At 42.4% G+C, this 16,982-nt stretch overlaps 1 protein-coding gene across 9 annotated transcripts in view; it reads left to right on the forward strand.

Annotated features, from left to right (window-relative positions):
• Window positions 1-16,982, forward strand: part of MYCBP2 (MYC binding protein 2) — a 977,923-nt gene that overhangs the window by 890,883 nt on the left and 70,058 nt on the right. For all 9 annotated transcript variants that reach the window (XM_033949399.1, XM_033949405.1, XM_033949401.1 and 6 more), the window contains 3 exons: window positions 11,808-11,904; window positions 12,502-12,621; window positions 13,266-13,367. In XM_033949399.1, the coding sequence (XP_033805290.1) occupies window positions 11,808-11,904; window positions 12,502-12,621; window positions 13,266-13,367 (319 nt within the window). The remainder of the gene's footprint in view (window positions 1-11,807; window positions 11,905-12,501; window positions 12,622-13,265; window positions 13,368-16,982) is intronic.

Raw genomic sequence — 16,982 nt, forward strand, 5'->3', positions numbered from 1 at the left:
CTCTTTGACACTTTGGATGCCAGTTAAGTTTGTGTCTAAGGAATGTGAATGGAGTGTCTTTCCCTGTTAAGAGACAAAAGATCTTACAAACTTTACACCACCATAAAGAGAATTTAGTGTTTTTGTAGAAAACCCACTTGACCTCTAATGAATATGACAAGTTTAAATGGTGATGGGTAGGGAAAATAGTGGGAGCTGGTGCAGCCCATCGTAAGGCAGGAGTGTTGATCTTGTTCCACAAAAGTTTGAATGTATCCATGGAAAAGGTCTGGGTGGATGCTTCCGGCAGGTTTGTCTTGGGCCAGGTATCCTTGAATAAACAACCATTGTTATTATGCAATATTTATGCTCCTAACATGTACAAGAAGAAATTTTATATGGCCCTATTTCAGGCATTGAATCAATGGCAGGGTGTCCCAATTGTCATGGGTGGCGATTTTAATATAATGCATGACCCTAGTTTAGATAAGGATCACCTACGTTCCAAGGAATGTTTGGATTCTTCTAAAGGTATTTTTCTTCTTTGTTCTTCGTTCGATCTCCTGAATGTTTGGCACATGCTTCACCTGTCTGAGAGAGATTACACTAATTTATCCCAAGTGCATTCTTCTCAATCTCGTATAGATTATTGGCTCTTATCTAAGAGTCTATTTTCTCACACGCAGATGGCTGGCATTGGCCCTTATAATGACTCTGATCACGCTCTTATTTGGTGTACATTGGATTAAACTTATCTATACAGCAAAAAAATTTGATCACGTAACGCCGCTCCTTAAGGAAGCCCATTGGCTTCCGGTGGGTCATCGAATAATATATAAACTCTGCTTGCTCACCTTTAAATCACTTCTCTATAAAACTCCGGCTTTCATTCACAAACTGCTTATCCCTTATACAGCTAATAGAACTTTAAGATCTGCCGCACAGCATCTTCTAACGATTCCATCGCTAAAAATAATAAATACGCGTCGACAGTTTATTTTTTCAGTCACTGCACCCCAGACTTGGAATTCTCTACCGAGCTTTATAAGGGAAGAATCTAATTTAGGAAAATTTAAATGTAAACTAAAAACATTCCTGTTTAATGACGCATTCATAAACTAACTATGCTTCTAAGTGTCTTTTTAAATAATCATGAGAATCTCATAAAGTTTTCTTTCAAGTCTCATTTCCAATTTTACTCTCCTACTAAATTTTATCTTTTTAAAATTATTATCATTATCCCTCCCTTATGTGCTTTCCCTTTATGTATATTCTTTTTTATTTAAAATGTAACTTCTTCCCCATATTTTCCTCTTGTCTCCAGTTTCGTCAAATTTGTTTTTTAACCTTGTTAGTATTATCTTCTATGATTCTGTTTTTACATTGTAATTTTATCATATTGTACATCGCTTCGAATTTAGATGAAGCGATTAATCAAAAACATATTAAACTTGAAACTTGAAACTTGATGTAGGCATGATTGGAGATCAGACATTTCATAGGAAATTTCCTCCATTTCTCTATCAGGATATGGGTTTCCAGGATTTTTTGCTAATTAAATGGAGGGATTTTCAGTTTCGTGATGTGGCCCATGAAAATGATCTGGGCTTATATTGGGAATCAGCCAAAGCAGTCTTGAGGGGGTAAATTCTTGCTTACTCTAGTTTTCAAAAGAAAACTCAAGACTGAGAGATTCTTCTTTTGGAGAAGCAAGTGATAGCAGATCAGATGTGGTCTGCCTGTCACTCTACTGGGCAGTGGAAAGCAGCTCTTGTGGCATCCCAAGTGGCTTTGAATGAATTAGTTCATGCTAGAACTGTGAGGTCTGTTCAATATTTTAAACATAAGTTTCATCTTTATGGTAGCAAGAGAGGGAAAATTCTTGCCAACCTGGTACGCAATTCTGAAGGCTCCAAGGTCCAGGTGAATTCGGGTGCAGGAGTCTTGGTACGCACGGATCCAGAGGTAGCTGAGGTATTTCAAACTTTTTATCAAATGCTCTTTGATTCGCCCTCTGCACCTTGGTTAGCTAATGAGATGTATTTAGATAATATCTTTCTCTAAGGTCTCGGCTCAGCAGCAACTGCTGCTCTGTGCCCCTATTTCAGAGGATGAAGTGTCTTTGATTATTCAGATCATTGAGCTGGTCAGTGCTCCTGGCCCTGATGGGTTCCGCTGCAGTACTTGGAGAGACCCCCCAGGAAAGAGACTTGGGAGTACTGGTTGCCAAGTCGATGAAGCCGTCCATGCAATATGCAGCAGCGGCGAAAAGGGCGAACAGAATGCTAGGAACGATTAAGAAGGGGATCACAAACAGATCGGAGAAGGTTATCATGCCGCTGTACTGGGCCATGGTACGCTCCCAACTGGAATACTGTGTCCAGCACTGGTCACTGTACTTGAAGAAGGACAAAGTACTACTCAAAAGGGTCCAGAGAAGAGTGACTAAAATGGATAAGGGGCTGGAGAAGTTGCCATACAATGAGAGATCAGAGAAACTGGGCCTCTTTTCCCTTGAAAAGAGGAGACTGAGAGGGGACATGATCGAAACATTCAAGATAATGAAGGGAATCGATTTAGTAGTTAAAGACAGGTTGTTCATCCTCTCCGAGGTAGGGAGAATGAAAGGGTACTCTCTAAAGTTAAAAGGGGATAGATTCCGTACAAACATAAGGAAGTTCTTCTTCACCCAGAGAGTGGTGGAAAACTGGAACGCTCTTCCGGATGCTATTATAGGGGAAAGCACTCTCCAGGGATTCAAAACAAAGTTAGACCAGTTCTTGCTAAACCAGAACGTACGCAGGTGAGGCTAGACTCAGGGCACTGGTCTTTGACCTAAAGGCCGCCGTGGGAGCGGACTGCTGGGCACGAAGGACCACCGTTCTGACCCAACTGCGGCAATTCTTATGTACTACAAGCGGAGATTACCCCTATTTTGACTTCTACTTTTAATGTATTTGTTCAGAGGGGTTCCTTACTATCTCCGTTGCAGGTAGCTCGGATTATAGTGTTATTGAAACTGGGCCGAGCTCCAACTCTTCCAAGCTCTTACCATTCTATTTCGCTTTTGAATACATAAGCTAAATTGTTTGCAAAAGTTTTGTTTAACTGGATGGCCACTTAATAGCAGAACCGCAGATTGGATTTGCCCATGACCGAAAAATATACAGCATATACTCACCTCCCTGGAATATGTGGCAAATAAGAGCTTACCTTCTCTGTTACAGTTTTGATGCAGAGAAGGCGTTTGACTGAGTTTCTTGGAACTTTGTTTGCTATGTTGCAGGCGTATGGTTTTGAGAGTGGTTTTCTTGAAGCCATTTTTGTTTTATATTCATCTCCTATTGCCTCTGTCTGGCTTATTGGGATTTTGTCTCAATCTTTTAAGATTATACGAGGCACCCATGAGGCTTGTCCATTGTCACTTCTCTTATTTGTACTGACTTTGGATTCCTCGATTCGGGATATATTGCAGATGCTGGACATTAGGAGAGGTCAAGCTTGGTCCATATAAGTTTAAATTATCAGCATTCACAGATGATCTCCTTGTTCATTTGACAGACCCACAAGTGTCTTTGACAGCTTTGTTGGAGGTAATTGCCGATATGGAGATTTTTTGGGTTTTAAGTTGAATCTGGATAAGTCCTTGACCCTTGCTACTTCCAAGGAGGTAGAACTCATTGGCGTGGCCCATTTCCTCTGTCATGGGCTGATTCTTCTTTTCGCTATTTAGAAGTTAAGTTGATGCCCTCCATCGTGCTGCTTAAATAGGTCAATTTGACATTGTTGATAGAATACACCCAGAATCATTTCAACAGTAGAAATTTTTTTCTGATCTCTTTGTATGACAAAATTCAACTATTCAACAAGATAGTTTTCCTAAAGTGGCTTTATGTACTACAATTATTACCCATCAGATTTTTGAAAAAAAGATCTCAGTACTTTGTATAGGTTTCTATCTAAATTTATGTGGGGGTGGGCAAAAAGCCTCGGTTGCCTTTTGCTTCTTGTTGGGACCCTGGTGGCATGGTGGACTGGGTATTCCTGATATGCAGAAATATAATCACGCTTGCGTGCTTCGGTACCTGGGAGATCGGAGTTTGGGACAAGATGCTTATACTTGCTTTGAGTATGAATTGGCTTGCTATCATCCTTGGTATTTGCACTATCTCTTTCAGGTACATCGGTCCTCCCTTCCCATACATCTGCATTCTAGTTTGTTGCTGGGTGCCTTACAAAATATTTGAAAGGTTCTCGTCCTATTACTGGGTGGTTCCCCAGCAGTTTCTGATCAATTACCTGGTCAAGGGAATCTTCACTTCTTACCAGGTCGAGAAAACCCAAGTTTTGGGAGATGGGGTCAGTTAGGCTTGACTTTACTGTCACATGTGCTCCACGAGGACAGATTGGTGCAGCCCTGGTTGATGTTTCAGCAACATGATGGGATACTTTCTCAGGACTACTTTGCTTATTTGCAATTGCAGCATTATGTGCAATCTCTAGATGTGAGGGGCTTATGTTTTCTGTGGGTACTAAATTGAAGACATTTTTTTGATCGGTTGGTAGATGAGTCAGTTTCTCTGTTACTTAAGGAAGTCTATACACTCTCAAACGGAAAGTCTTGGGTAGAACTGTGAAGTGGGGACAAGAGTTGGGTATTTTGCGGCAGAACTTAGATATGGGTTGTCTTACTAAATGCATTCCCACTGTTTTGGTCAGTATTGAATTGCGGGAATGTCAATTTAAAGTTTTACATCATGCATATTTCACACGAGAGCAGATGTTTTAAGTCCAGGCTGGTGGAGTCGCCTCAATGTGCAAAGTGTCAGCGGGGGGTGTAGTCATTTTTTTTCTTGCCTTTTGGGGATGTCCAGTAGTTAAAACATTTTGGAGAAAAGCGGTTCAATATTTGGAAGTCTTCTTGGCCAGGATATTTCCTTCTCACCAGTGGGTCTCCTTTTGGACAAATATGAAGCTTTACATCTGAGCTCCAGTTTTCATTAGTTGTTGGTTCAGAAAGCAGGGTTATTGGCTAAATGAGTTATTTTAGGGGTTTGGACATCTGCTGACTCCCCCTCATTTTGGGCATGGTGTAATCATCTTCGTGCACTTATGTTGTTAGAACAGAGTCAAGTGCGTAGTTCCTTCCGACAGAAAAAAAAATTTATTGCCATAAGGAGAGATTACATACATTAACAAACCACAACTCACAAACTCAGGGGAACCAAATAATCAACTTTCCAAACAAACTCCTGTGGAATTTACAAACCTTCCTGTCGCACGGATTGCTCCCAGCACATACAACTCGCAAACGGCTGGATTTGTTTTAAGAAGGAGGAAAAAGTGTCTGACTCAGGCTTACCACTAGCATATTTAGCATGCAGGCAAGCAATAAACATGGAGATACCTCATTGGCTTAAAAAAACCTCCTCCTAACCTAACACCTTTATATGTGAGCAAACTTAATTGTGCTTTGCTGTGTGCAGCAATCTTATGATTTTATAATTCAGTAATTTTGTAATTTTTGTGCATACAAACACTGCAACTGCTCATGCTGTGACTATCCAAACAATATTTCAAATGAAGAGCTCAGTTCAAAAAGTGTGCTTAAGTAGATATTCAATCCTTTCAAAAAAGGTCAGTATTTATAAAAGGAGAATCCCTACAGACCTGGTCATAAAACTCATTGAAATAGCAATGAAAAGAAATTTTTGGTAACAGAATTTTTCCATTACGAACTTGAAGAGCAATGGGTGGAAAACAATGAATATCTGAAGTTGATCAAACTGTTGGTCAGATTTATCAATGATGTGTTTTTGCTCTGGTCTGGAATGGATGCCCAACTGCATGCTTTTGTCCAGTGGTTGAATGAGAGGCATCCAAACATAAAGTTTAGTATGACATACCATCCAAGTGAAATATCCTTTTTGTATCTGGTAATCACCAAAGGGGATGACGGTTTTGCTTCTAAAGTATTTTGCAGGGGAACTGACAGAAACACTTTTCTTCATTTTGACGATGGTCATCCATTGGTGCTTAAGAAGAGATTGTGCTTTTCTCAGTTTCTCCGGTATAGGAGAAACTGTTCAGACATCAAAGTTTTCAAACAACAGTCAAAGACTTTAAAAAACAAGTTGTTATGTAGGGGTTGTCCTTCCAATACTGTCAAGAAAGCGTTTAAGAGAGTGAAGTTTTGTAATCGAAACCTTTTATTCATGGAGAAAAACAGGGATCAAGAAGATCAAAAGAATTGGACTCTGAGATATGTTAAAGGCATAGGACAAGTGGTTTCAACTATTAAGAAACATTGGAGCATTTTGTAACTCCATCAAGTTTTCCAAGGGAAAGATCTACAAGTAGCTTTTAGCAGAAATTGGAATTTTAAAGAGATCTTATGCCCAGCAGATACTGAACATAGGAGATTCCAAAGAAAAAAAGGTGGACACAAAGTGTGGAACCTGTTTGACGTGTGACTACACCTTAGAATTAACACTTTTTGAACATCCAGTGATAAAAGAAAAAATTTTTCTTGAATTTCAAACAACATGCGACACGAGTTTTGTCATCTATGTCATTTTATGTCCATTTCCCAAGTTATATGTTGAGCAAACTACGTTCTGGTTTTGCACCTGGTTTGGAAGAACATAGGAGCAACATCAATTGTGACAGATTGGAGGAACCCCGTGTTCAACATTGTAAACAGCAGAATCACACAGTGACTTATTTGAAATGTTGCATTATTGATCACATTCCCAAATATCTATATGATAGAAACAGGACTCTATTGAAACGGGAGCAAGAGTGGATTTTTCATTTGGGGTTGGAGGAACTTCAAGGAATGAACTCACAGATTGACTGGCATCTATTCCTCAATCCGTAGGGAGGGGGGGTCAGTGTAAATATTGATGGGAAGAGTTTAGCCCTGATAAAGGCAGTTAAATATCAAAAGCATCTTCAAATAAGAATGTTTTAAACTTAATTTTAAAGTGGGAAAGAGATGCTTTGAGGCGAAGATAATTAGGGATGGCGTTCTAAAGAGAAGGAGCGGTTATAGCACAATTATTTAATCTAATAGTATTAATGTGCTTTAGGGATGGAATTGATAGAAGGTTTTGTAGAACAGAGAGATTTAGGACTCCTTTTACAAAGGTGTGAATAATAATAATAATAACTTTATTTTTGTATTCCGCATTACCACAAACAGTTCAGAGCGGTTTACAATGCAAGAGACAATGCTAGTGTTTTTAGTGCACACACCGGATTAGCGCGCGCTACCCGAAAAACTACCACCTGCTCAAGAGGCGGCAGTAGCAGCTAGCATGCGCAGCATTTTAGCGCGCGCTATTCTGCGCGTTAAGGCCCTAACGTACCTTTGTAAAAGGAGCCCTTAGATTAACAGTAGGGTATAATGAGGTTTTGATGAATTAAGGCTGGTTTCTTGAACGGGTTTTAAATGTCAGTATAAGGATTTTGTAATTAATTCTGTATTCGACAAGAGGCCAGTGAGCTTTGCGAAGAAGGGGGGAGACATGATCGTATTTTTTTAGCATTGAATATAATTTTTATAACAGTGTTCTGCACAATTTGGAGGCGCCTAATTTCTGTTTTTGTTATGCTTTGAAAAGGGCATTGCAGTAATCTATTGACTAAGTAATTGACTAAGAATGATCAGATCGCTCGCTAGCCAAGCTCTTGGATAGCGAGCGATCTGATCATTCTTAGTCAATGGAAACAACGTTGAACTACTGTGCTGATGTGAAGGTGGTACGTAAATTTGCAGTCGAAGGTGACACCTATCAATTTTAGAGCAATAACAATTTTAATAGGCAGGGGCTTGAGTTTCAGTGGTGCCTCTATAATTAAGCTTGCTTTGCTGGGGAATATCATTAATTTTGATTTTTCAATGTTTAGGGCCAACTTGTTTGCATCTAGCCATGATTTTACTTTCTCCGGCTTCTGATTTATGATGGATACTTCAGCTGAGCTATTTAGATCAATTTGGTGAATTAGTTTCACATCATAGGCGTATGCGAACATCGTAAAACTTATGGACAGACCTAGCGTTAAGAGAGGTGCCATGAAGATATTGAAAAGTAAGGGAGACAAAATGGAGCCTTGAGAGATATCGTGTTTGTTTTTGAAGGGTTCTGAGGAGTTAGCATTGAAAACAACCTTGCAGGATCTATCTGTGTAAAAGGAGGAAAGCCAATCCAGAACCTGATCCGAAATTCCGATTTCTTGGAGAAGTGATAATAGAAGTGGAGGATGGAGTAGCCTAGTGGTTAGAACTACAGCCTTAGCACCTTAAGGTTGTGGGTTCAAATCCCATGTTGCTCTTTGTGACCCTGAACAAGTCACTCAATCCTCCATTGCCCGAGGTACGTTAGATAAATTGTGAGCCCACCACAACAGACAGGGAAAATGCTTGAATACCTGATTGTAAACCGCTTAGATAACCTTGATAGGCAGTATATAAATACATTTAATAAATAACCTATCAGAATACCCAATAAAATAAACTAGTAATGGGGAGATCTGATAAGAGGAAGAACCTCCAACCCAGAGCAAAACCCATGAATGAATAACTTTAACCCAATCAATCACTGAAACCAATACCACACTGCAATCTGCATATAGCCAATGCCTGAAAATGCAATTCCTCATATACCCAAACCAAACATTATTTCATATACTTCTCTGATAGAATCGGCAAACTCACAAATGGTGAGGATCATAAAGCATATACTAAGCAAATTACAAGCAATTCATACACGCAGAGTCATTTCGTGCATTGCAATTTAAGAACATAAGAAGTTGCCTCCACCGGGATCAGACCAGAGGTCCATCGCGCCCAGCGGTCCGCACCCGCGGCCCATCAGGTCCATGACCTGTCAAGTGTTCCCTGCCCTAAAAAACCTATCCTTACTTCTATCCGTATCCCTCAATCCCCTTTTCCTTCAGGAATTTATCCAAACCTTCTTTGAATCCTTGTAGTGTCTTCTGCCCTACCACAACCTCCTGGAGTGCGTTCCATGTGTCCACCACTCTTTGGGTGAAGAAGAACTTCCTGGCATTGGTTCTAAACCTATCCCCTTTCAGTTTCTCTGAGTGCCCCCTTGTACTTGTTGTTCCCCACAGTCTGAAGAATCTGTCCCTGTCTACCTTTCAGGATCTTGAAAGTTTGTATCATGTCTCCTCTAAGTCTCCTCTTTTCCAGGGAGAACAGCCCCAGCTGTTCTAGCCTGTTGGCATACGAAAGGTTTTCCATACCTCTTACCATTTTCGTCGCTCTTCTCTGGACCCCCTCAAGCATTGCTATGTCCTTCTTGAGGTACGGCGACCAATACTGGACACAGTACTCCAGATGCGGGCGCACCATTGCACGGTACAGTGGCATGATGACTTCCTTTGTCCTGGTCGTGATACCCTTCTTGATGATACCCAGCATTCTGTTTGCTTTCTTTGAGGCTGTCGCGCATTGTGCTGATACTTTCATTGTTGTATCCACCAGCACACCCAGGTCTCTTTCAAGGGTACTTACCTCTAGCAATGTTCCCCCCATTGTATAGCTGAACATCGGGTTCTTTTTCCCAACATGCATGACCTTGCATTTCTCTATATTAAAACGCATCTGCCACTTTTTGGCCCACTCTTCCAGCTTCGTTAGGTCCCTTTGCAGGTTTTCACAGTCTTCCGTGGTTCTAACCCTGCTGCAGAGTTTGGTGTCATCTGCAAATTTGATAACCTCACATTTTGTCCCTGTCTCCAGATCGTTTATAAATATATTGAACAGGAGCGGTCCCAACACCGACCCCTGCGGAACTCCGCTCGTGACCCGTTGCCAGTCTGAGTATTTGCCCTTCGCTCCAACCCTCTGTTTTCTGCCCGCCAACCAGTGTTTAATCCATCAGTATACATCCCCCTCCACTCCGTGGTTCCTCAGCTTCTTAAGCAGCCGTTCGTGGGGTACCTTGTCGAAAGCTTTTTGGAAGTCGAGGTAAATGATGTCTATGGGTTCCCCTTTGTCTATCTGGCTGTTTATTCCCTCAAAAAAGTGTAGTAAGTTTGTGAGGCAAGACCTTTCCTTGCAGAAGCCATGTTGGCTCTCCCTCAGCTGCCCATTTTTTTCCATGTGCTCGCAGATGCTGTCCTTAATCAGTGCTTCCATCATCTTACCCGGAACCGAAGTCAAGCTCACCGGCCTGTAGTTTCCCGGGTCACCTCTTGATCCTTTCTTAAAGATAGGCGTGACATTTGCTATTTTCTAGTCCTCCGTGATCTCCCCAGTTTTCAATGATAGATTACATATTTGTCGGAGTGTTTCCGCTATTTCCTTTCTCAGTTCTTTTAGTACCCTTGGGTGGATTCCATCCGGGCCCGGTGATTTGTCGCTTTTTAATCTATCTATCTGTCTTAGGACGTCCTCATGACTTACTTCTATTCGCTCCAGCTTTTCATCTAGATCCCCACTTATGATCTCCTCAGGTTCTGGTACATTGGATGTGTCATCGCTCGTGAAGACCGACGAGAAGAACTTGTTTAACCTGTCTGCTACCTCTTTTTCCTGATGTTCCTCTTCTGCATGGATCTCAACATCCCCTTCCCAGTTGAAACACAGTGCTATCTTGCTGGAGAAGCAAGGGCAGAAGAGTGCTCCAATGGTATATCTCCATCTTTATTCCGGCCCAGAGATTTAAATTTTTGCAGCACTGAACTCTTTGATGTCAACCGGTGGGTATGTCCATTAAAACTGAAGTGTAATCCAAATGGAAAGGTCCATCGATAACAGATTTGTTCAGAGCACAGCTTTGCTGTGAATTTCTGCAGTTCCCGACACCTTCTGAAAGTAATGGGGGAAATATCAGCAAAAATTGAAATCTCATATATATCCCAGACAATCATTTCTTGTTTCCTTGCCGCAGCATAAATAGCCTCCTTCTGTGAGTAGCTATGAAAAGAAACTATGATGTCCTTAATAACGTTTGACCAGTGAACCCTTTCAATTTTCACCTGCTGAGAGGCAACCAGAGATAAAATATGATAATCAATCCTCTGCACAACATCAGTACAATCCTGATATTCGGGATTGTAAGGAACTGTGCAGATTTTTAAATTCTGTCTTCTACTTCTGTTTTCTAAAGCTTAAACTCTATCAAGAATATCATTCTGTTTTTGGAGGTGTTCAGCTAGCTGTTTCTTGTTTGAAGCAAGCTGCTCCGCATGATTTTCTGTGCGCTGTTCCACATCATCGATGCAAGTGCCTAATTCAGTCATATTGGCCTGTAGATTAGAAGCCAGAGCTACCATGTTGGATCGGAATGCTGCAATATCAGCCTTAATTTCTTTAACCTTGCTTAATTTCTTTCATTTGAGGTAAGACAGATTCCCATGCAGAGCTAGAAAGGTCGGCTGGAACATTTGTTATCAAATGATAACAGGTGGCCACTATGTTTTCTGCTTTGCGGTGCAATTTGACTACTTCCTTGAAATGCAAATCTGTTGATCTCTTCTTACTCATAATAGAGTGATACCTGTACACTAGCACTCCTAGAACCATTTATGCAAAGCAAAAATGTGGTTTAAGATGCAGATAAGCATGGATTGCTCCAGGTCAGTGAGGAGCCTTGGACTTAAGCAGCCATTTGGCTTGGTGATGTCACTTCCTCCCCCTTCAGAAAAGTGTGATTTAATAACAGTTTTTCCTAATTTTGTTGGTATGGATTTGTTTTGTTGTTGGTATGGCTATTTTTGTTTGGAAACATTTCTGATTTTTCTTGTGCTACTATTTGTAACATAATCATTCCAACTGATTTAGTTTTTACTTGCAGTTACATTCGTCGAGGTGAAAGTCACTGGTGGATGAAAGGTTCAACCCCTACGCAGATTTCCGAGATCATAATTAAATTAGTCAAAGACATGGCAGCAGTAAGTTTCTGTTCTGGATATGTCATTTGATTAACACATGGTTTCAAAGACGTAACATTTTTAAATCAGAATTTTAATGTAATTGTTCACAGCACACATCTAAAAAGAAAAATTGTTTTCTTTTATTCTTATGCTTTTCTGTTCTACTATTGAAATTTCCATATTCTTGTGGTGACATCAAAAACCAAATTCTCAATATCCCCAAAGTGCCACATGAAGCTATCAAAAAGAACTGGTTTTTAAAATAGCACACTGTAATTTTAAGTGTCTGTGCTAATGCAGAACAATAGCCTGTTAGGGAAAACTGGATTATGTTCAGGTTATAATTACTTTAATTAGACTCGTATAGGGCTAACAAACGGCAAATAATCTGGTGACTTGTCCTGAATAATTGAAATTAAGGAATGCTTACAATGCCTGAATTATTATACTCGGATCTTAGATTTGGACACGTAACTGACTAAATATTAAAAAAAAAAAAAATCAGCTCCTCTTATTCAGCTTCATTGTCAGTTATATTTCAATGTGAATTGTCACCTAGGTATTGGTTAGATAGGTAGAGTTCAGTCTCTGTAAAACTGTATCCTGTTCCTCTAGGGGCATCTGTCTGAAACTTGGTCTCGTGTAACAAAAAATGCCATTGCAGAAACCATCATTGCACTGACCAAGATGGAAGAAGAATATCGATCACCTGTAAGATGTATTGCAACTACCAGAGTAAGTACCTTGCTTGCTTTCCATGCATAAATGAGGATGATAAAGGTTTGTGGCATATACCACAATAACTTAATGGCTTTATCTAAAATAAACTAGATTTATTTGGGGATTATATTCTACAACTAAATCAATACCCCATATGGAACTAAATAGGGGATTAAAACACTGCAAGGTCTCATCCACACATATCACACACTGCAGTCACTCATTCACAACTGGAAACAAGAAAAAGAAGTGGAGAAAAAGCCTCAGTTATGCTTCATATGGCAAAAAACTCCACTTCATTTAAATAACCACTTACACATGTGAATTACAAAAAAATGTGAAAAAAAGGCACTATAGCAGCCCATAGAGTACCACCATATATCATAGCACACCAGGAAAAAAAAAATCAAACAGTGATAATGTGGAAGAGCTAGCATATCAGCGCAATAGTCACTAATATTGCTTAATGAGCAGAACCAAAAAACTTAGCTGCCACTGGTATCCAGGCTCTCTCCAAAGCATCCACAATCACTGCTCTGGCATCTGGACCCGGCAGCTAGTTCTACCCAATGTAAAACTGTAGTAGTCATTAATATTTTTATTGTGGAATGCTTTGTGTCATGATTTTTTAATTTTTATGTATTTATTTTTTTAACCAGTTGTGGTTAGCCCTGGCTTCCCTTTGTGTACTTGATCAGGATCATGTAGATCGTTTGTCCTCCGGAAGATGGATGGGCAAAGATGGACAACAGAAACAAATGGTAAGAAAGTATAAAATTGTACCTAATGAAAACATAAGAACATAAGAATTGCTGCTGCTGGGTCAGACCAGTGGTCCATTGTGCCCAACAGTCCGCTCACGCTCAAAGATCAGTGCCCTGAGACTAGCCCTACCTGCGTACGTTCTGGTTCAGCAGGAACTTGTCTAATTTTGTTTTGAATCCCTGGAGGGTGTTTTCCCCTATGACAGACTCCAGAAGAGCATTCCAGTTTTCTGCCACTCTCTGGGTGAAGAAGAACCTCCTTATGTTCGTACGGAATCTATCCCCTTTTAATTTTAGAGGGTGATTGGAGAGGGTGAACAGCCTGTCCTTATCTACTAAGTCTATTCCCTTCAGTACCTTGAATGTTTCGATCATGTCCCCTCTCAATCTACTCTGTTTGAGGGAGAAGAGGCCCAGTTTCTCTAGTCTTTCACTGTGCGGCAACTCCTTCAGCCCCTTAACCATCTTAGTCTCTCTTCTCTGGACCCTTTCGTGCAGTACCGTGTCCTACTTCATGTACGGCGACCAGTGCTGGACGCAGTACTCCAGATGAGGGCGCACCATGGCCCGGTACAGCGGCATAATAACCTTCTCCGATCTGTTTGTGATCCCATTTTTTAATCATTCCTAGCATTCTTTTCGATGACACCACCTCACTCATTTTTTTTTCCTTTCCACCAGTTAAAGGTACTACCCACAAAAGATTTGTGTCCAAACTCATTGCCTATCAAGCTGCTTCAAAAGACTCAGACTAGAGCCATTTAGTTTGCTCCTCACCCTCATATATGCATTTTAGAAAATCCTTAAAAACATCTTTTCTCAAAATAACAATCCTAATTTAAAATAACTTTTCCTGTTACTATAAATTCTTCAATTCTTTCATTCCCTATGTTACAAATTTTATTTGCTATGTCTTTGTAAACCACTTAGAACTGTAAGGCTTATGCGATATATAAATAAATAATTGTTAGGTTATGTTATATGCAGAAGGAGTTCACTCCGGATTTTTTCTGTGATCTTCCTCCTTCACTGGGAGCTTTACTGCCACCTGCAGTTTTTTCCTTGTGCACGCAAGCCGGAAGGAGTGTTTATCCCAGGACAAGCAGGCAGCATATTCTTAACGCATGGGTGACGTCACCGACGGAGCCCCGGTACGGACACTTTTAACTAGAAAGTTCTAGTTGACCGCACCGCGCATGCGCGGGTGCCTTCCCGCTCGACGGAGAAGAGCGTGGTCCCCAGTTTCTTCGTTTCCGCGGAGCGAAGAAGACGCATGTGTTTTCAACGGCCGTTGAAAAATCAATCCTGCCTTCCCGCTCGCGTAGTTTTTCATTGTTTTTCTCTTTTTTCCCTTCGGGTTACTTTCCTTTTTATTTTAAAAAAAAAATAATAATAATTGTCGGATTTTCTTTATTTTTCAGGCCGGCCCCGGCGGGGCCTGTTGCCACCATACAGGCCTCCGACTTTGATTTTGCAGAGGCCGTGTTTCCCTTCATGCCCCCTCAACCGGGCTTTAAGAAGTGCCAGCGGTGTGCACGCCTGATCTCTCTTACCGACCCGCACAATTGGTGCCTGCAGTGCTTGGGTCCAGAGCATCGGGCGGACACCTGCACCCGCTGTGCTACGCTTAAAAAGCGCACCTTAAAAAAGAGGCAGATCCAGCAAAATATTCTATTCGGTACCGGATCTGCCATGGAATCTGCCGCGACGTCAACGGCACCGCAAAAGTCGACACCGCCTACTTCGATTCCACCGGATCCTTCTTCGGGGTCGCTGGCCCCAGGTAAGCCGGCTAAGAAGCCTTCCACTTCCCTTGAGCGCCCTCCTGCCACGGTTGCGACACCGGCAACCCCGGCACCACATCGACCCCGCAAACGCTCCGCTCCGATATCGGTGAGTGCCTCGTCATCGGCCTCCTCATCGCCGGAGCGTAGAGCGGCACCTATGGTACCGAAGAAGAAAAAAGCGGTACCGGTGCCTCCCCTGGACGACCGCATCGCGGCCATACTCCAAACACAGTTACAGGAGCAGCTGCAACAACAGCTCCAACAACTGTTGCCGGTGTTGCTGGTACCGCACCTTCCGGTACGGGACCGGTCCGAGCCTCGCACCGTTCCATCGGTGTCTACCCCCTCGGTACCGCTCAACACTTCCATGCCGGTCCTCTCGGCTGAGCCACATCTTTCCCAACCTACGGTACAGACCCGCTCTGATGCCGATCCTCCTCGGTACCAGGTACGGCACCGGTCTTCCTCACCCGGTACCGCCTCGGTCCGCTCTGGCAAGTCTCTCTCCAAAACCCGCCATGCCGAGCCCTCCACACCGATGTCCCGCCGTGTGCACCCCGACATCAGGGACCCAGACTTATGGGAAGAATCCCCACATGGTACCGAGGAAGACGCTTCCTCCACAGACGAGGAACCTTCAGTGACTGATACCGTCTCAAAACCTGAACAGTCCTCGTTCACCAAATTCCTTAGGGAGATGTCTGCTGCTCTTTCCATTCCCTTAGAGTCCGACTCTAAAAAGTCACAGGCCTTTCTCGATGCCTTAGACTTTGAGCAACCTCCTAAGGAATTCCTCAAGTTACCCGTACATGACATCCTACGGGAAACTTTTTATAAGAACTGGGAGAACCCCCTCACTGTCCCGGGGGCCCCTCGCAAATTGGATAGCTTGTATCGAGTCATTCCCATCCCAGGGTTTGACAAGCCTCAATTGCCCCATGAATCTCTCCTGGTGGAGTCCACCTTAAAGAAAACTCAGGGCTCCAGTGTCTATGCCTCCACCCCTCCTGGCAGAAAGGGAAAAACTATGGATAAGTTTGGCAAGCGCCTTTTCCAGAATGCAATGCTGGCCAACAGGGCAAATAATTACACCTTTCACTTCTCCTTCTACATGAAGCATCTGGTGCAACAACTCTCCGCCTTACAAAAATACATCCCTGAACGTAAGGTACCTCTTTTTCAACAACAAATTTCCAGTCTGCTCCAACTCCGAAAATTCATGGTGCGCTCCATTTATGACTCATTTGAGCTGACCTCTCGAGCGTCTGCCATGGCTGTTGCCATGCGGCGTCTGGCCTGGTTGAGAGTTTCTGACCTCGACATTAACCACCAAGACCACCTGGCTAATGCACCTTATCTTGGTGATGAACTCTTCGGGGAGTCCCTGGACTCAACAACCCAAAAACTCTCGGCTCACGAGACCAGGTGGGACACCCTGGTGAAGCCTAAAAAGAAGACCCCGCCTGCTCGCCCCTACAGACAGCAGTCTTCCTATCAACGCAGGTTCTCGGCCAGACCTCTCATCCCACCTCAACAGCAGCCTCGCCGACCTCGTCAACAGCATCAAACTCAGGCTCGCTCACAGTCTCACCAACCTGCCAAGCCTCTTCCTCCGTCAAAACCTTCTCAGCCTTTTGACTTTTTCCTCAAGGGCATAGCCAGTCTCCCACCATCATTGCCTCTTCCTCAACCTATCGGAGGTCACCTCCAAATCTTCCTCAGCCGTTGGGAGGTCATCACATCAGACCAATGGGTCCTCAACATCATTCGCAACGGCTACTCTCTCAACTTCCAGACTCTTCCACCAGACAATCCTCCCGTAGAG

Source organism: Geotrypetes seraphini, chromosome 6, assembly GCF_902459505.1.
Source record: "Geotrypetes seraphini chromosome 6, aGeoSer1.1, whole genome shotgun sequence".
Lineage (NCBI taxonomy): Eukaryota > Metazoa > Chordata > Amphibia > Gymnophiona > Dermophiidae > Geotrypetes > Geotrypetes seraphini.